This window comes from Xiphias gladius, chromosome 23 (genome assembly GCF_016859285.1).
Source record: "Xiphias gladius isolate SHS-SW01 ecotype Sanya breed wild chromosome 23, ASM1685928v1, whole genome shotgun sequence".
Classification (NCBI taxonomy): domain Eukaryota; kingdom Metazoa; phylum Chordata; class Actinopteri; order Istiophoriformes; family Xiphiidae; genus Xiphias; species Xiphias gladius.
In genome coordinates, this window is record NC_053422.1 from 11,690,039 (window position 1) to 11,710,707 (window position 20,669).

Consider the following 20,669-nt stretch of genomic DNA (forward strand, 5'->3'; position numbering starts at 1 on the left):
AGGGGATTCGGCCATCAATCGTTCAGTTGCTTGAAGGAATAGATTTTTCTTTTAGCGTTGCCTGAGAATCATTTTGAGATTCAGTGATTCACTCCAGGTTAAGAAAAAGACAGCATTTTTCCAGGATGCTATGTATATGTTTGTTCAGGTTCAAAGTATTACTCCATAATACTGATGGATGTGGTTTGAGCTGCTAAGCCAATTATTGCAAATGTGACCCACATTTTAGGTTTCTGATGTTACCTGATGTTCCATGTCTAAGCTGGAGGCATTTTTTGATGTCTTTATCAATTACCTCAGCCTTGTAATAATTAATACAGCCCTCACACAAAGCCCCATTCTCCTTTCCTCAAGAGACTGCCATTGACGTCATGTGTATCACACTGGGTGAAGGCTGTTAAACCCGGGAACGAGGATTTATTAAAGAAGGAATCGGAGCTTCAAGACTTTTGGGATGCCATATATGGTGGCAGGGCTGGCAAAAACTGTTTTGACACACTTTAATGATAAAACAAACCACTGGGGAATTAGGATCCCCATGAATAATTTGAATTACCACTTTGTGTGTTCGGGTGTGCGTATGTAGAGCTTGAAATTAAACAAGAGTGAGGCAGCGAGGAGAGCACTGAACTGTACCTTCTTATCCATCATCTGGTGCAGAACAAATCAGAGGCGGTCTTGCACAGATTAGAGACAATGTTAGACTTTTTAGACTGCTACAGTGTCCGTTTGACTAGCAGGAGAACATAATCAGGTTTTGTGAACACACTGTACCCAGGCATGCTGAATGGGTTATATGGTGCAAATCAAATCCCCAAAGGAATGAAAGCATTGTGCTGTTGTAGCTGCAAGAACAATGAGGGCTGGAGGACTGGAGACACGCTTTGCACATTAGTCCTCCTTACTTGAAGACCTGCAATTCAGGAGCTGTATGGAGGTCAAAGGAGTCCAAGTCCAGTGATCCAGAAGTTCACATAAAGATGGAGCATAAACGTGTATTCAGATACATAATTAAGGAGTTTTAGTTATAAATGAAAAATCCTTTTGTCTGTTTGTCAATGGATCATAATTGACACGTGTTACTGCTGTGTTAACAAATATTACTAATGACCTTTAACGACATCATATAACAACTACTAAACCATGACAAGCATTTTATACATTCCTACACTGAAATTACAGTTTCACACCACTGGTGTCGAATCTCTTGTGCTGCTGCTACAGTATCATGAATTTTGCAAATGTGGGGAGGCTGCTTTTTGTTGCAGACTGGCAACAAGAAGCAGCCCAGGAATTTGCCGTCAAGCGGCCCCAAAGTGATACGTCAAATTGAAACATACACAACATGTTTGTCGATCAACGAATCATCAAGTTAAAAAAAAGAAAAAACAACCACAAACTGTTCATTTTTATTGATGTGTAAGGCTAATATTTAAAATGATGAACCTAATTTTCCAAGGTTTTCCTCCCCATGTTTGTTTGTACAGAAAGTAAGAAATCAGTTAGTTAAAGTTAAATTAATGTAATTATCATCTGACACATAATTTTACTCAATAGCCTGCTTTCATTATCAGAATTTTTCCAAAACAGTCAGCTGTGTTTAAACGCAGAACTAAATTAGAACCAGTGGACTCTATTCACATGATATTCACACTACATATTCACACAAAGCACACTATATTTAAAGCAAACTAAAGTCACATTAAGAACACCAGATTTGCACAATATCAAACAAAGGATATTCTATTTACACTATATCACACAAAGCACACTATATCCACAATGGTTTTTGTTTGTGATTTCCTCTCTGAAAAGTAGAGTGTAAAATGTTGGGGTTTCTTATTATTATTATTTTTTGAAAATCTCCCATGAATGGTGAGAACATAACAGGCCAGAAAAGATACTTGAAAGGTGCACACAGACCTCCCATGTGGCTCGGGTAGCTGGTTGGTTACTCATCATGGACGAAGGACTCTTGCTGTCCAATTGTTTCCCCTGTTAGTTCACAAACAACCACACCAACACACAAACAATTGTTTTCATACTTGTCAGACCTATACATACCCATCTTCCGAAGATGGAAAAAAATCAATTGTTAAACAGTAAAACGCTGCTTGTGTACCTACACTGTTTTATTTACATAAAATGGAAGTTGTGTGACATTTCCTGATTGTATATTCACAAAATTCAGAAATAACAAATGTTAGTGTTTGGAGGATGCCACTGTTTTATGCCACAAACATATGAATACAGATACTGACTTTCAAATGCAATGGAGGGCTGAGGAAAAACCTACCTGAAGTTGTCAGGAGGATGTCAAGATGTCACAATCATGATCATCAGCTGCAGATTGCTTAAATAAATCTACTGTCTTAGCAGTCTTTGCGGCGTCACCCGGCAAAGCCTTTTTCGTTTTTTGGCGAACCTTCTCTGCACCGCTGGCTGCGGCTTTTCTCTTTTTCTATTCATGTTTCCGCAACGAGTGCTAGATACTTTTAACGAGCGCTAGATACTAACTACCCGAGTGCCAGATACTTTCAGTTGTGATGGCAACTGCTACCTGCTATAATGGACTGCACTATCACTGCAGCTAAGATGACCGATTGAATATCTGTATATGGGTCATATAATGCTGGGATTGAGAAAATTCCCGATGGCCAGTCCGTGCCAGGATTACCCGGTACTTTAACTTGCCAATTATAGTTAAACAGTTCTTCCTCTACCTGTGCATTACCAAAATGTTCTCAATTCCCAAAAGTGCTCTTAGATGATACCTGCGGCCCGAGGCATCAGTTACTCTCACTTTGAAGGTCTCGCTGGTTCACACAGATACCGAACCATGGAATTATTGTGATGAATGTGGGCAAATAAAACACACTGATTTATTTGTTAAACTGACTCAACAGGGGATAGTATGACAGCAGAGACTGTGGTGCTCTCTAAAAAGCAGTGAGCTTAAACGGTACCTTACCCTGGTGTACAAAAACACCAGGGTACCAAAATGTACAAAAACTTTTTTAAACCACGTCACCCCTTTTATAGGGCACTGCAGTCAATGAAGCTTAATTTATAAAGTGTTGTCTTAGCCAACAAAATCCAACAATTAACCTGTTTGTGTTAAGTAAATGTTGTGTTTAAAGCTACAACAGTAGCACAGAAGTTTTCGACAGAAAGGTTAGAAGTTGCTACACCCTCACATCAAAACCATACACAAATACAGCCTCCAAATGTATCTCAATAACATATAAAGAAAAGAATAAAGAATAAATGTTTGCACAGGGGAAAAGAGTTCCTCCTTAGTTCAGTCACTAAAAGAAATGTCTACTGGAGACATTTCTTTCATCATCCCTTGTTGAATGGGAGCTTGGCAGGCTTTATGATTGTAACATCTAACATCAGCATCAAGGGCGACAGCAGCAAAACTAGAAATAATGATTATTATTATTTTGATAACATGTATTTGGAAGAGAGGTTGACTTTATTGTAAGGCGTAGTGGCTTTAGCAGCAGCAGCCACTAAGCACTGTTTGTTCCTGTGTTACTCATTATGGCTCTCAAGCTTACAAAAGCTGCTGTTCAGCAGGAGATGTGGAGCTTTAACAGGTGCTCCTACTGAACGGTGCATCCCGTCTCACACTGCAGTTCAACTCAAATAATAGATGAGAATGACTGACAACAGTGGAAATGAGCTGCTCACACAGCATGTAAGTCCCTTGAGGCAAATTTGTGATTTGTTGATACTTGGCTATAAAAATAAAATTTGACTTGACATTGAACACATTGAATAGCTTTTGCTTCAGAAATGCCTATGAATAAATTCATAAAATTTGTCCTTAGGAGGCTGAAACCAGATGTTTTGCTATAAGTTGTGTCCATGCCCTCTAGTGCGACACTTGGAAGCGTTTTCTGATTTTTTTTTCTTCTGATTTTCCCCCTGAGCAGAACAGCATAATTTGTCTGTTCCTTTCAAAACCAGTATAAATCACTGTTGAATAATCTGTATTATAACGTGACAGCACTATGGACAAGGTTTGTTTTCAGTTTAGGCACAAAAATGACTTGGTTAGATTTAGGGAAACATCGTGGTTTGGGTTAAAATGACTACTTTGTTGAGGTTAATGGACTTTTGTCATCACGGTTACGGTGATAAACACTTGGTTAACGAATGGTTGTGGTCATGGTCAAAAGAAACCAACACTGACTGTTGGTTTGAAAAAGGAAATGAAGAGTCATGTGTTAAAGTCTGTCTTTTTGCTGTCCCAACCATCCACCCCACATACTCAAGTCATATTTACTATAGCTGCTAAAGGGCTTTTTCACTTGAACATAAATGTGTCATTTTCTGGCATTTTCTAAAATGACTTTGGCTGTCTTTTTTCTCAGTAGGACAGGTTGATGAGAACTATTGCGGGTAAACTGCTGATATTTATTCCAGCAATATAACCACCCATTGGACACTGAAAACGGGGAACCCCTGTTCTCTGCACGGCCCAATCACCATGATATTTTTTACGTCAAAATCGTATGGATTAACACCATGAGGGAAACACTGAATTGGTGTAATAATTCTACACACTCTCATGCACATAAATGGTGATAAACATACAGAGCTATACCCCCATGAACACAAACACACTCCCACATGCAGTAAAAAGGAACAATAATTCTGATGGAGAACACCTACACTTACATACAAGACGCACAGGCACACAATAAACCCAAACAGTACTATCACTGCTTTGCTTTATGGTCTCCAGACTTAAACATACACCAACCATGCAGGAGTCTGGTTTTAGGAGAGCATTTCAACAGTGATTTCTCGTGCTTCTTAAATCTTTAATTATTTTCAAGTGTCTCCTCTTTCCACAGCCCTTCCGTACATCTATGTGCCTGCATCCACATTTGACAGAACTATTTAAATGGACGAGATTCAGTCCCATCTTTACATACCAGTGTAGAGTGTATAACGCAGGCACACCGTGAATGAGAGTTCTCTGCGACCACTTAAACCAGACACACTCATAATAGCATGTCTGTGTTTCCTGAACATACTGTAGGCATCTTTATATGAGTTACAGAGGCATTTGAAGCGATATCTGCAAATTGTATGAGCATAATGTGGAAGAGCGAATGATTCACCCACAAAATGTTTGAGTGTGGGTTAATTATAGCAGTGAGTCACTCTGATACAAAGGAGGACCAGCTTCTTAAGAGGGTTTCAGTTCTGTTCTCAAGTGAAGATTTTATAACTTTTGCTGAGCAATGGCAACAGCGGCCTCTGCAGCCACAACTGGTAATTATAGGACGCTGGTGTGTTAAATTCTGGTGGGCTCCAACTCCGAGCAGCAAAGGTTGCTGGAAGCTGCGTACCCTTAGCGGCTAACAGCTCATGTACAGAAAAAAAAAGCAATCAATCGCTCAGGCAACAAACACAAAACCATCATCTCAGTACAAACCAGCAACCATGCTGTCCGCTCATGTCAAGTCAGCATTTGGCTAATCTGATTGCAGATTGAATGTAGATGCTAGGAGCTGGTCTCTTCGCCTCTGCCACATTGTCCGTACTGAGAATACTGAGCTAGCTACTTCTTATAGCTAGCTGAGGACCCACAGATGGTGATGTGTGACGTAAAGCTGTAAAATGTTGCGCACCTCTTGCGGGAGATTGTACCCGCTCAACCCAAGTTGCATGGTGCAAGAACAGGCGTTAGGGGCGCGGAGTGGGAATGAAAGAGACAGCATCAAAAAGATTTTGAAAGTGAGTAAAATAGTTGCATAATGTTGCTTTGAAGCTACACAAGACAAGAGTTTTCTTTTTCAAATGACAGCATCATAATCAAATTGCAGTGGAGCAAACTCTATGTTCCAGCCTAATTGAATTAAATTTGTATTGTTTGTGATTTGGAACTTCAAAGATAAGAGTGACTTTTAAATAGCAGTGCACAAACTCACAATCAAAAGAAAGATGGATTCATCAGTGTAAGTTAATTAACATGTAGCCTGCAGTGTGAAGTTTAGTGTAAAGTATTTTCAGAAAAGCCAGATAGATAAAAACTAGCACCCTGTGTCTAGTTTACTGATTTACACCCCACAATTTGAGGGTTTAAATGTAAACATCTGGCTGATGTTTACATGTGATTTTTTTTTTTTTAAATTATATATATTTATTTAATGTCTGTTAAATTGTATTGTCTAACCTTGTATTGTTATTTGGAGCTGCAAGCATTCAAACTTGCCTTGTATAGTTGTAAAGAATTTGTTACGGGACTGTGTTCCCCGTGGGCATGAACTGCTGTAAATCATAAAACGTGTACAGTATTTCCATTTGTGGGAAACAGCCCCAGTGGCTGCTGTGCTCTTGTCACTCGTCAAATGTGTTTCCCACAAATCTCAGTTAGACGGCTGTTGGAAGAAATGCTTTAGGCAAGGCATCAGTAAAACTCCCCCACCACTAGAGAATGAACCCTGAATGCATCACACATGACACACTCTACCACTACAGTGCAGAAAATCAAAAAGGCAAGCCAGAAGAGAGCAAAACCCAGGAAAGGCTGGCAAACATGAAAATGCTGTTTGTAGTTTACAGCTATCACGCCACATGTTTTATTGATATTGAAGTTAAGATTTTTACTGTTGTCATTGGGGACTGCCAGTGTAAGCATGTGGTCTCCATTAATTAATTTTGTGCTCACAGCACGCTCAGTCCAGGTGAGAGATGGCAGCTGCTCCAAGAGACAGTGATCGGGCGTCTGGGGTGTGATGTTGACTTCCGTTACACTGGGGTCTGTCTGGTACACTCTACCATGAAAACTGGGATTAGACCATGTGATGTGGGCACATGTGTGTCTCCATACACCATGAACGCCACAGTAAAGTTGACCTTAAGATATTTACTTTGCAGTTAGCCCGAAGTTAAAAGAGTACTGAATGAGTACTGAAATAATGCAGTTAGCGTACTGACAACGAGATCAAGGCAACCGGTGTTTGCCTCCTCTGTCGTTACTCCTCTTACAGTAATTAAAACTGATCCACCACCAAGTAAACCAAAAAAACTGCCAAAAAATTTTAAAGGATCTGTATCAAGATTGTTTGTTTATGTTGTGTTAATCTTTTAAAAAAGTCCTATTGGCTGATATATCAATATCGGAGAATAAACTCTCAATATCAGTTATCAATCTCTGGATATCAATTTCACGAAAATTCAGAATCTTTCAGGCTCCAGTCTGAATATGGGAAAAATCTGAAAATATCAACAGTTTTTCTAAGCCTGAGTGAGTGTGTCACTATAACCCCATTGGTAACATCTCTGGATGGTATGAAAGAAAATAGAAATAGTAAAATACCTCACAGCTGTATGAGCAGAGAATCACATTCAATGTCAAATTGTTACCTCACAATGGTTTTTTTTTTCCAGGGTGAAAGAGGTACTCAATTTTTTTTTCTTGCTCTTGGTGCGGTCAGTGGTCATCTGGCTTCACCCGCATGAGGATTGTTCTCTATCTTTAATGCATACGTCAAAATGGGCAACGATCTGTCTTCATGGCAATGGTGGTAAACCTCACTGCCACTTTGAACTCAGTGGGGCTGCAGGGTGGTTGGACAGACACACTCTGGTTCAGATGCGTGAAGTGTGAAAATGAACTAAGTCTGTGCTTTCTGTTGCTGCTTAACAATAAACCCTGAGACAGTCCGCAACTTGACAGAAGACAGGAAACCAAAAGCTGGAGTTAGGGGCCGTCTCAAAAGTGCACGCTTGTGGGCCAAGGGGGCTTTTTAGATTTTTGTCAACAACATCAACAATCATTTTTTAAATACACATTTCAAACTAAATTTATTTTAATCTAGACCTCCTCTTATTAAATGCACAATCTCCTTTTAAAAAAAAAAATCATGCGATTGGTCCCAATGCAATTCTGACTTGTGTTTTTCCACTAAAATCCTGTTCTATTTTCACTACTGATTTATACCTGGATATTTAATTTAGACTCATTTTAGACGTTTTTTTTTTTTTGAAGGTGGGGTTCAAATACGAATGATGTTTCATTATTTGGTTAATTCAGGTACATGGTTAAAATATTATCTTATTTTGTTGGCAGCTAAAGTTGCAGATATATATATGAAGAATATGCAGTAAATGGCAGTACAAAACCATTTAATGTAAAAAAATAAAGCAGTACAGACAAATTCTTTTCCAGTGTAAGCATATACAGATAAGAATGCAGTTATTTTTGTAAAATAAACAGATACACCTAGCAGCTTTCCGTTACACCATTATAAGGTACATGGACATCGTCATAATGTGTTATTTGTGTTCATAGCATTTGTGTTTCCGAGTTTCTCTGCACTTCCTCGCTGTGGTGACACAATGCAATGCAACCGCTATGCAATGCGCAACAGCAATGCACTCTGCAACACAACAGAAAGCAAAGTAATGCAACACAGCGCAGACAAGCTTGGTTCTACTTCTTCATCTTTCAACATATTGCCAAACTCTCCATCATGACTTCTTCAGTCTAGCTCAGAGTGACAACATGAAACAGTAAATGTGTCGCATTTCAGTTTACTTGGATTTTTAGCTTTCACAGTGTGAGATTTTGATTGATAGATATATGAGATATATAACCTTTCAATTAAATGCAGTGCTGCTGTGTCAACATGGCCCACCACACACCCTCGCACTTTTTGCCAGCTCTCGCAACAACTCTGCAATTGAGAGAGAAAGAGACAGAGAGCGAAAGAGAAAGAGAGGGACAAGAAAGGAGATGAGAACAGGGCTGTGCTCGAAGCTTCTCTGGGCCCCGAGGCAACACACTAGCTAGTTCCTCTCTCCTAAAACAGCAGAAACTCTGCTCCTATCTCCTATGCATTAATTAATCATCGAACCGAGCAGTAAGCGTCTCCCTGTAATCTCTCTGACTGATTGGGGAGTTGGGTTTCTGTTTGACAAAGTTATTTGCTTTGCATGTTAACTGTCAAGACATTTGGTGATACAACAGTAATTAGCACGCAACAGAGTTTTGGTTTAGTTACGCTGAATATAAAAGTCAATGTTTTATATTTACACCAAAAACTTTGTGATTAGGATTCCTATCCACAGCTACCAACAATGATGAGCTGATTGCAGTTCAGTGTCATTCTCAAGGACAGGGGTGTTTGTTACCTCAGCTACAGCATGAATCTGTGTATTCACATTCATTAAAAAAGGTTGGTCTCTCAATTGTTGGACTGCATATTTCATCTCCGAATCCTTTGCATGAAGCTAATCCAGGAAATGAAAAGGTCTACAATCTCTACTACAATACCTCTCGTTTTGACAACCTGCCTCAGTTTAGACTATCTCATCATCATCATCATCATTTCCCTGGTGAGACTGACTGTCTTTCAATCTTGAAACTGTTGTCTATGATGCTGAACGCATGACTCCGTATGTTGAGTGTGTCCTGTGTGGAGGACAAACACATGACGCAGTCTGCCATGCACTCAAGTCACTCAGCATCCCATTAACCCATTCGTATTGATTATCGCTGGTGTTGTCATCAAGCCTGTAGGTTTTTACTGAGCAGCTTGAGATAGGGACACACGCACGCAGACATACACACACACACACACACACACACACTCACACACACACACGCCATCACACACACACACACAACTCAAACACAAACACAAAATGAACAGTTTTTGTTTCCAATGTCTTTGACCTTTAGTTATTATCAGACTGATAGATGCTTGCTGTCAAAAATATGTTGTAAACCAAAACCAAAGAGCTCTTAAAGAAATAAACCTGCCTTCAATAAACTGATGGGGCGAGGGTGAGTCGCTCTCTAAAACACACAACACACATGTGTATTTCTAGACTTCTGTGCACTTTCATTGACATATTTCAATCCTAGCCTCTAACCTAAATCTTAAAGGATATGTTTGGTGATAATCAATATTTTTCTTATTGCCAACAAATCCCATGAAAAGACCAAAACCAACAATGCATTGATCCTAATAGCAAGTACTGTCTTTGTATCCAAAGCCTGTCATAGCTTATTCCTCCAAACTATTAAAACACATCAGCAAGCCGAACTGTTGCACTGGGTGACATGTCTCTGCATTTCCATGAACATTGGTACTGTAGTTTATTTTGCGTCAATGCCACATAGTCACTCAGTCCTGGTGCTGTAAATACTCGCTAGAGAAGCAAACCTGCAGCTGAAAATACTCCCCAACAAATACGCTATTTAGTCCTGTTTGAGTAGTTTTTGCGAAAAATGTAAGAACAAATGGGCTGAGTGCCACAGACAGGCTTGGGAAGTCAGAGATTATTGAGAGACTGACAAATATACTGTTGGTTTTGGTCTTTTCGTGTGATTTGTTGACAACAACAAAAATACAGAATTTCATTGCCTATCCCCGCCCTTAGTCTAAACTGATCTTAAACCAAATTCTAAACCCAAATTAAGAACTTTGAAAACGTAGAATAGACTATAATGTGCCACTGCACTAGTCAATATTTTTTCATTAGTATCTTGTCACATTACCAAATATAATGTGAACGGGGTCGTTCGTACTGATAAACCCACAGAGGTTGCTCCCCAGATTCTGCAGGGCCCCTCAGCTCTACGGAGCCTTTTAGCATCTTTTAGCTAATTGTTTTGGTTTTCCTGCCCACAATATCACCGTTTTGGTTTGCTCTCACCAATATCATCATCGTTGTTTTCATTCTATCAGGCAGCTGTTTTCAGGGACAGCGGTTTGCTAACAAATTCACGATATCAACTTTATAAGGTGATAATATATCAGTGTTGTGTTTACAGGTTGTTGCTCTAGCCCAAAGAGGCATGAAAAAAAAAAAATCAATTAATGCAGGATTTAGGTCTAAGTCAAATTAGTTTTCAAAAAGATAGAGCACAGCCATGTTTCTTCACTGCATTTCTGGACACAACACTCAACACTTAAACTAATGTCATGGTGTTTCCACTGGAGATAAAATAGCTTCAATCATCCACCTATACAGACAGACCTTTAGTCTGGCCTCCCCACAGTTTAGCAGGGCAGGAGTTGTTCTTGGCAGCATCCGCCATGTGACGACGATTCCATTACAGCACAGGCAGTGCTCTATTTGTCTCAACCTCTGTGTGTGTAATGGAAGTAGAAGTGATGGGTTAGTGTGCTGTGAGCTGTGTGTGTGTGTGTGTGTGTGTGTGTGTGTGTGTGTGTGTGTGTGTGTGTGTGTGTGTGTGTGTGTGTGTGTGTGTGTGTGTGTGTGTGTGTGTGTTCCTTTGTGAATGCATCTGAATGCATGTGTGAATCTCCGCTGTATGGTGTGAAGTGTTTTGAAGCTTCTGTGCAAAAGTGCCAGGGTCTTCCTTGATGGATGACCTTACTTAGACATATCCAAGGCCCGGGTTCGCTCTGATTTGAGTCAGAATCCTTGCTCCATTCATGCTGTGTGTGTGTGTGTGTTGTTGTGTGTATGTGTCTGTATTCACACCTGTTACGTACTGAGAGCCTGTTCTGCAGGGGCCACAGAAAAACAGTTCCTCTCTTATTCAATTACCACAGCGAGCAGAGCTGGAGGGGCAACGAGAGGCTAGGGGACAGCACGCTCTGCTTCACACAGGTTTCCTGACACAAGGTTGAACAAAGAGGCCTATCAATTCTGAATGTGCACTTACAAGCTTGATTTCACCATTCTGTCTTTTTACCCTTAAAGTCTCAAAGCTTTTTCCACATTCATTCCTGCATCAGTTATCCCTGAAGTGATAGCTAATCCCTCATGTGTCAGAACTCATCTCTGCCAAATTCAGTTTGCGGGACATTGCCCTACAGTTCTTTTTCAGTCACTAATGTGACATTCCTGATGGTGCAGGACCAGACATGCTGGATGAGTATTTTCTTGGACTCCTCATGATTTAGTAGTACATATGTTAAACCTACTGTATGTTGTGCAGAATTGCATCATTGTCATTACTGTGTCTGACTACATTCAGACTTAAAAATCTTACAGTGTTCCTCCGGCTTCACTCATGGTGTCATCTGAATATCGGTCCGATTACCTTTTTTGCAGTGCTCCCTCTCGTTCACAGTTGTGAGCAGTGACACTCTTTTGGACTCTTGCTCTTGGTCCCACTCATCATCTCTGATGTGACAGTGCTGGCAAATTGTTATGTGCAGGAATAACAATTTTTTGAGTGTTGGCTTCTGGTGTGTATTTGAAACAGTGGGACCCTAACCCCAACACCTCTAATGCCAACTGTGCCACTGATATAAGAGTAGTGCTTCACTCAGACATCTCTTATGCTGCTGGAGGGTGGCAGGCAGATAAATTCTCCGTTATTTTTGCCTGGTTTACATGCAGCAGCAACCTGTGACTCTGTGTCTCTCACCTTGTCTTGCACGTGCCACAACATACACACTGTCTGCTTGTTTTGCAGGGATTGACAGCATTGCGATGTAACACTGCTATAGGCTGATATACCGTATAGTGATGTCCATATTAAGGATTGGTGTTTTTGGATCATGGAGCATGATTCAGCTTGGCTGTCACCCAACTCTGCATATGTTACTTAGGCGAACACCCAACACAGATGACAATTTGCTAAGGCCCACTCTCTTTAGATACTGTAAAGCTTTTCATTCTTGCACAGCCCATGTGCAGTTTACAGCGATGACGGTGGCAGATTTACCATCAGAATGCTTAGTAATTTTTTAAATGTTAGGTCCCTGATTCCAAACAGAGGTAGACAAAAAGCAAGTTCTCATTTCTAGTCTGCCACAGTTGATTTTGTTGGCTGAAAGTGTTGCTGGTAGATTTGATCCGCTCTAGCTAGATAATTAAGCTAACATTAGCTCCATGACCTGTTTGAAAATGCTGTCGATGGCTGACTAATTTTAAAACAAGAACCCTGCAAAAAGGTTGATGATTGATGATTATGTAGAAAACGTCGAAATAGTGTAGTGTGGATGTATGAGCAGTGTAGATCTAGTAAGTCCTAGTAAAGATGATAAGGAAAACTGTAAAATCAGACTGTTATTTCTTTCTGACACTTCTTTTTCGCTGTCTTTGCTAGTGCATTGCTGCATATCTTGGAACGTTAGCGCCACCTGTTGATCAGTGGAATAGTGTGAAACAAATGGCAGGAATGTACGCGTGCCAAAAATAAATAAAATAGGAACCTGCTTATAAAAAACCAGATCCATAGAGCTACTAGAGGTTAAAAGTTCCACAGGGAGCCTTTAACTATTCAGTTATATCTCAAGTCATGAGTTTGCCAAAGGTTACTGAAGTGTAAACTTTCCCAAATCCAGTAAGGAGCATGAGAGAACCTTTACCTGCAGCATCTAGGACCGCTAATTGTTAGTTATTTATCACTCACCATAATTATCACCACCACATGCTTCAAAACTCATCGATAACAATGCTAAAATACAGCGCTCAAATGCAACATTGTCCAGTTTGATGTGATCGAATTTCAAGCCTTTTTCATTCCATACATGACTCACTCCAAACACAGTTATGGCCCTCAGGAACAGTAAACTGCTGACCTTTCCACAGAGAGTCCACAAAGTCCCTCCGAATGTGTATCCCTGCAGTCTGGCTTGAGCGCATCTGCATATACTATACTATATAGTATATACTTGATATACAGTAGCTGCTCAAATTAAAAAAAGCTCAGACTAAAGAGGCAATGAAGGTCCTGTGCAAGATACCCAAGAAAACGCCATAAACTGCATTAAGATATTTTTATTTGATTTAAAAAGACATACAGACAGGCATATTTTATTCAGCTTTCTGCTGTTAACAGGTCACTGACCTGCCACAGTGTCATTTTTAAAAATCTGCCCCTGATGATCAGTGGGCAAATCACAGGGCCTGCAGGGTATAAGACAACCCACGAATTATTCATGGATTACCTGAAGGTTTATATATTATACATCTTGTAATAAAGTTTTAAGGTTTGGATGTCAACAAGGCTAATAGTGTGTTGACATTCTGGACAGGCGGAGGAAGTGACCAAATGTGATCTGAAGTATTTGGTTAGTGGTTTGGAGAATGTTAGTTTGCTGAACTAACTCTGTACGTGTGTGTGTGTGTGTGTGTGTGTGTGTGTGTGTGTGTGTGTGTGTGTGTGTGTGTGTGTGTGTGTGTGTGTGTGTGTGTGTGTGTGTGTGTTTGTGTGTGTGTGTGTGTGTGTGTGTGTTTTTGTGTGTGTTGGTAGGGCGCGGCTAGAGGCGTTCTCCGACAACAGCGGGAAGCTGCAGCTCTCACTACAGGAGATCATAGAATGGCTGACAGCCAAGGATGAGGAACTGTCAGAGCAGCTGCCCATAGGAGGCGATGTGGGGGCCGTCCAGCACCAGAGGGAGTTCCACCAGGTAAAGTGGACAATAATACCTTTTCAGTGCAAATATTACACATTCAGCACAAATATTGATGGGAGACAGTCTTTAGTCTCCCCACAGGATGTCTACTCACTCAAGACAAGTTATACACATATATACAGTGTGTATATATATATTTAAACAGTATATACATAGTACATATTGTATATCCATTCAGAAATGCACATGCACAAAGATATATTGAGTCTATAGATACATACAGACATAAAAATACATATACAGATGTATTCGCAGGGGTATTTTGTTTAGTATTGTGTCTGGCAGAAGGAACTTCTTCTACAGTGCCCTTTTCCTATGTCTACCTATATCTATCTATTCCTGTATCTGCACCCATATAGGAGAAGTGGGAAAAAATGGATTGAGGGTGTGCCCAGGGTCATGTGCTATGATCTGTGCAATGCATGTGATGGCTCTGTCATTGAGGTCTGAGAGAATGGGGGTTGGGAGGCCAGTGAGGCCAGGCTGTGTTTGTAAAGTGGGTTAATTTTTTGTTGCTGGAGACAGTTAACATGGTAAAGAAACATGTGAAGCAGTGCAGTATTATAGTTTTTAATTCTTTTGCAGAGCAGCAACAAAAGGTGAGGAACAAAACAGAGCTCTGGGAGTTTGCAGATAACAGAGGGACTTTGCTGGCAGCTTTTGTAGATATCAGAGATTTTGATCAAGGCTGACTTTATTGTCCAGTCTGAGTCAATACTAGATAGTTTAAACTGTGTTGAAATGCAGCTCTCATTGATACTACTGATAAAGGTGTGGCACTGCAGTGTGTCCTGGGATTGCCAAAGAATAGTTCCAACATGCTGAAAATGAGTGGTATATTGAATGCTTACATAGACATGATTTTAAAGACATGGTGAAATAAAAAAAAAGATATACAAGTTGTAATACTGTGTTCCTTTGCTAGTTTTCTTACAGTATTTCTTGTTGCTGTGTAATTCAAATATATATATATATATAATTTTTAGTATATTTTATCTTAAAATCATTCTCTATTTTCTTCCTGTAAGACATTAAAATATTTTTGATGACTCATCCTGACTCATACATAAATTCATCCAGTCAAATGCCCACTTTTGAGTGATCCAGTCAAATCTGACGGATTTGATTTGAATCAGTTTTCTTAAATACTGTATAGCTCACCAACATATTTTTTTTCACTTTACTGTAAACCTGCAGTAACTGATGTTTTTGGCCACTTGGATGCAGTGGAAACAATCTGTGAACACATTCATCCCCTTTAAAGTTGATTATGCAAACTTGTTAGCAGTTGCTTATTTGCACATGCAGCAGATCAGTCAGAGACACTTACATCAAGGAAATTACCATTTATAGCAAATGGTTACACAGCCCCTGAATTAGATTTGGCAGAAACGGCTCTACTGTTTGAGGCAGCTCTCAATGGGCCTCATTCACAAACAGTGCGTACGCATAAATCCTGGGTTCATCAATATTTTCTTACCTGAATTTGTTCGTACTCTGCAAACAACTTTAGAACGGCCTCAGACCTTGGCCTATGATGATCGACTACCCCCCAACTTCTAGTGCCATGAAATTTTGCATGTTTAGCCAATGTTAAATGGTAGCCAAATGGTTAATTTGGTAGCCCATTGTAAGAATATTCTGATTTTCCTCCAAGCAGTTGTTAAGATATCATATAGCCTTGCTGGAAGATATTGCAGCCTGTGCCTTCAGGAGAGAGTGCATCTTCAGAGACCGGCTTACTTAAAGATGTTTGAAGAGACAAGTTTTGCTGCAGTTATGCAATTCCCTGGAATGGCATCTAAGGCATCAGACACACCACTCTCACCTGATAACTTCTCAGTTTCAAGTCCTGTCCACCATCGGTTTCCTGGCTACAGGGACATTTCAGAGGGAAACAGCAGATCGGGCTGGGATTTTGCAGCCTTCTCTGAGCCGTGCCATACCAGAGGTTTAATTGCATCATATGGCTAATGTTTGACCATATTAAATTCCCTTTAGGGCTGACCCGAATGCCTCAAAGCTTCAAAGCTTCTACCGTTGCCATGGTAATTTACGTCTAAAATCAGTATCTGAATGCTGCGTTTTTATTATTATTATTATTATATATACATTACCACAAGAATCTCCAATAGCCCATGAAATAAGAAAATAGTAATACAACATTATTCAATGCATCATTAATTATTATAAGTTATTCTCATACAAGGATAGTTAATATTAGTGATAGTTTTGTGCCTCATAGCCAGAGGTACTATGATTTCTTCATTTTACACAACAGCACAGAGGGAATGTGTTTGGATGCAGTAGCTGTGAGAAGCAGATGGCTTGTTGGTGAGCATCTTTTATGTGAGCTATTAAATCTAAACACTCTATTCAGTTCATGCTAAAATATTTAAATTGTTTAGGTGACCTGGGATATGCCCTAAACGCAGGGCTGATGACCCCATTTGCCAATCCCGTAACCCCTCAAGAGGTGTGCTTCAACCATGTCCATTCCCACATGAGTACTGTAATAGAGCACACCTTTGGGCTGCTCAAGGGCCATTGGACAGGTTTGGACACAGCTGCAGCCAAGTTACTTTATCCCCCTGAGAATGTGTGCAGGATCATTCTGGCATGCTGTGGCATTCTTCTACCACCTGGAACAGAGTCGCAACTAGACCACAGACCACATGGGACTTCCCGGCAGGGCTGCAGATCAGTCTTGCCATGACTTAATGCAATGTCTCTAATGATAGTGAGTTAAAGTGCCTAATTTTGAAATGGCAAACTGAATATTGCAGTAATCTAATAACTGTAATATTCAGTTAACAGTGTACTCCTTTATGGCAGGGTTATGCAACTCCAGAAGGTATAACAGCAGAATGCAACAGTGCTTCGTGTTAAAATTATCTTCTTTGTGTGGGTGTCCAGGCCTGCTCGTCTGCTTGGGTGATTGGTCAAGTTTAACCTGATTAAACTTTTTTTCCCCCACACAACAAAGAGTTGTTTTACAGGAATGAAAAAAAATGTCCATTACAATTTTCAGGAGCCCAAGTTGATGTCATCAAATGTCTTGTTCTCTCGGACCATCAGTCCAAAAGCCAAAGATTTTCCAATTACTACAACATAAGACAAGTAGCTAATTCTCACATCTGTGAAGCTGGAACCATCAAATATAGCAATTTCCTAATAAATCGACTAAAAACGATTATATGATATAATAGGTCTTATGATAAACTAATAGATTAATCAACTAATTGTTATAGCAGACCTAACAACAAAGCACACATTTTTTATTTGACAAGACATTCAACTGAACTCAAAGACTGTTTGTTTTGGAGTTTAGCATTTGGCCACCCAGTGATTTATTTTCTTGTTATTTAGCCAGACTTGTTGACTACATACTTATTCACAACTGTGGCCTGGAGACTTATTTGCAGCAGAACAAAGGGCTACACATACTGTACAAAGACACACAGTCAGTACAACCATATTTGTGAAGGTATTCAGTGACTCTTATGCAAATAAACACTTTGATTAACATTGAGCCACAAGAGGATTAGCTGTGTCACCTGAGTTTACATCTTTGTGAGTTTCTGATGGTGTGTGTAACACTTAGCAGTGATGTGTGTGCTGAAATTAGCTTTTTATCATCTCTTAACCCTCATTGCACACCAAATACTCAATACAATACAAATTGTGATGTTCTCATTTCCCAAAGGTAAGATGTAGGATTGGTAGCCATTTTAACGTTTCATTTTTTTCCGTGTTAAGGTTTAAGGCTTTAGAGATCATCAGTTAGAGTTGCTGACAGAGGAGTGAGCTACTTCTTTCCCCTTTCAGATAATTCCTCCATGGATCAGTGATCTGAACTGGCCCTTAAATCCCCTCAAGGGCTCGTAGTGGATGGAAGGACACACGCTCACAAACTCGGAGACTGAGATTTCATTGATCGTGGCACAAATCAGCACTTGTTTGTGTTTCCAATAGATATTTTCATCCTTACATTGAAAGCAGTGAACCAATTCTGCCTTTAAAACCTGGAATCATAATTTGACTGAAAGTAGTGGTTGTCAGCTGATTCTGCAGGACACAGTCAGGATGTTGAGCAACGGGAGCTCAACAGGAATGTTGTCAATTAATTTTCCATTTCAGCAACACAGACAAAATAACATTTGCAACATACAACAAGCTTCTTCAAGTCCTATACACATACCCAGACAAGTGTTTCATATATTTTGTCTTCCTAGAAGCCTTCTCAGGTCTGTGTTGGCGTGTACAGGTCTGTGCTCGACTGATTTTAGTTTGGTTGCACTTATTATAGCAAGAAAACTTAGACCTTTAACAACTTGGATGAATTTCATCTCGCCAAGAGCAGCTGCTGGAGTTAGGAGCTGTGATAAAAATCTACAGACGAGTGTTTCACCCTTTCAAAACCCAGAATATAATAAAACAAGACTAGGTCAAAACCGAGTATATGGTTTGACTGCCCTTTGTCTGTTTGCTTCTCTCCTACTCTCTGTGCTCACATATACAGTCATTTACAGCTGAATTCCCAATAAAGGTGTTCTCAGATTGTATGTTTTTGGGTTTCTGTTGTCAGACAACAGAACAAGTGTGAAATAGTTACTGAAACGTGGCCCATTAAGACTACATGTTAACCAGCAGTCACTTCCAAGCCATTTCCAAGATGCTGCTCTGCACTGCTAAAATCCTGATTTTATAACCGTGACATTGTCTGACAAATTATCATAAACGTAAGTTAAAGTCAATGGCTGTGCTGTGATTTCGGCTGTATTTACTTGTTAAATTATCACTCAGAGAGAAAAGTAGAAGCTCATTCACATCTATATCAGCTGCGGTTTGGTCAATTGAATGAGCCCAGAGAGACTAACATGCGGTGCGGCATCAGCAGTAAAATGGGCATTGTACCGCACTGCTGTGGTGAAGAGAGAGCTGCGCCAAAAGGCAAAGCTTTGGATTTACCAGTCGATCTACGTTCCGACCCTCACCTGTGATCATGTGCTTTGGGTAATGACCGAAAGAATGAGATTGTGGATACAAGCAGCTGAAATGAGTTTCCACCGTGGGGTGCCGGGGCTCAGCCTTAGAGATAGGTTAAGGAGCTCTGACATCCGTGGGGAGCTTGGAGTAGAGCCGCTGCTCCTTCATGTCAAAAGGAGCCAGCTGAGGTGGTTTTTGAAATCTGATTGGGATGCCTGCTGGGCGCCTTCCGTTGGAGAGCTTCTGGGCATATCCAACTGGTAGGAGACCCCGGGGTAGACCCAGAACACGCTGAAGCGATTATACTGGCTGCCTTGCTTATACGGGAAGCCTACTTCAGGGCTTCATTTGCTGCCACCACGACCCGACATCTGACAAGTGGCAGAAGATGGGAGGATTGGTGGATGGATGGCTGGACAGAGAGAGGTGTGCCTGTGGATGGAAAGCCCGACCTTGCACGTGTGGGGGCAATACTAGTGACAGAAAGTAACTTTGTTGTCCAAAAAGTTGCTAGATTTGTTGCTAGCTGCTTCTGTGAAAAAGCAAGAAAAGTCGCTGTCATATCAAATATGTTTTTAGATGTTTGAATCCATGATGAGAGGTTGTCAAAGTACAAGTTGCCCCACCCCTACAGATGCCACAAAACTAATGGAAGAGAGGTGTCAGTTAAGGCCTGGTCACATCAGGATTTAAAACAAAAAAGTTTCACAGCAAATTCAATTAATTCCAATGGAATTGCACAATCAACAGATTCACTCACAGGGTTAAAGTAAATCTGTGCAAATATTTCAATTTTGATAGATTCTGACACTCCAACTTGCATTGTTGAGCAATAGCGAGGCCGTCTTCAGAATGCAGACCTCATTTGAATAAACTGCATGAATTTATTGACATGTTAGCGATCAAGCTAATGAGCTTGTTAACTGACAGTTGGTAAGCCTGAATTGATAATCCAGAGAACAACATGCCAGGGCTGAACAAGGCTTCTGTGACTGACAGGAGTTATCATGCTATCTTATTTCACCAGCTACAATATTTCATTAACCAGCAGTACAAGTAGTTACTATGTCACCAAGCTCCTGGAGCTACATATTTCTAGAAGACACATGAGTTTTGCAGCACCCACGCTCTTACATACCCAAAATAAGGGAAAACACCCCTTTGTGGATGGACCATACCTTGCTACATTGTTGTCACACTGACCAGTAAGCCTCTGGTCACTTACAGTATAACATTAACATCAATATACATTCAATTTGCAAGGGATTTTATGTCAGACTTCCTTAATTTAGTAAGCTGACACAA

General features: G+C 40.3%; 1 protein-coding gene across 1 annotated transcript in view; it reads left to right on the forward strand.

Annotated features, from left to right (window-relative positions):
* Window positions 1-20,669, forward strand: part of drp2 (dystrophin related protein 2) — a 106,378-nt gene that overhangs the window by 36,410 nt on the left and 49,299 nt on the right. The window contains exon 4 of the mRNA XM_040120562.1: window positions 14,213-14,369. Within this exon, the coding sequence (XP_039976496.1) occupies window positions 14,213-14,369 (157 nt within the window). The remainder of the gene's footprint in view (window positions 1-14,212; window positions 14,370-20,669) is intronic.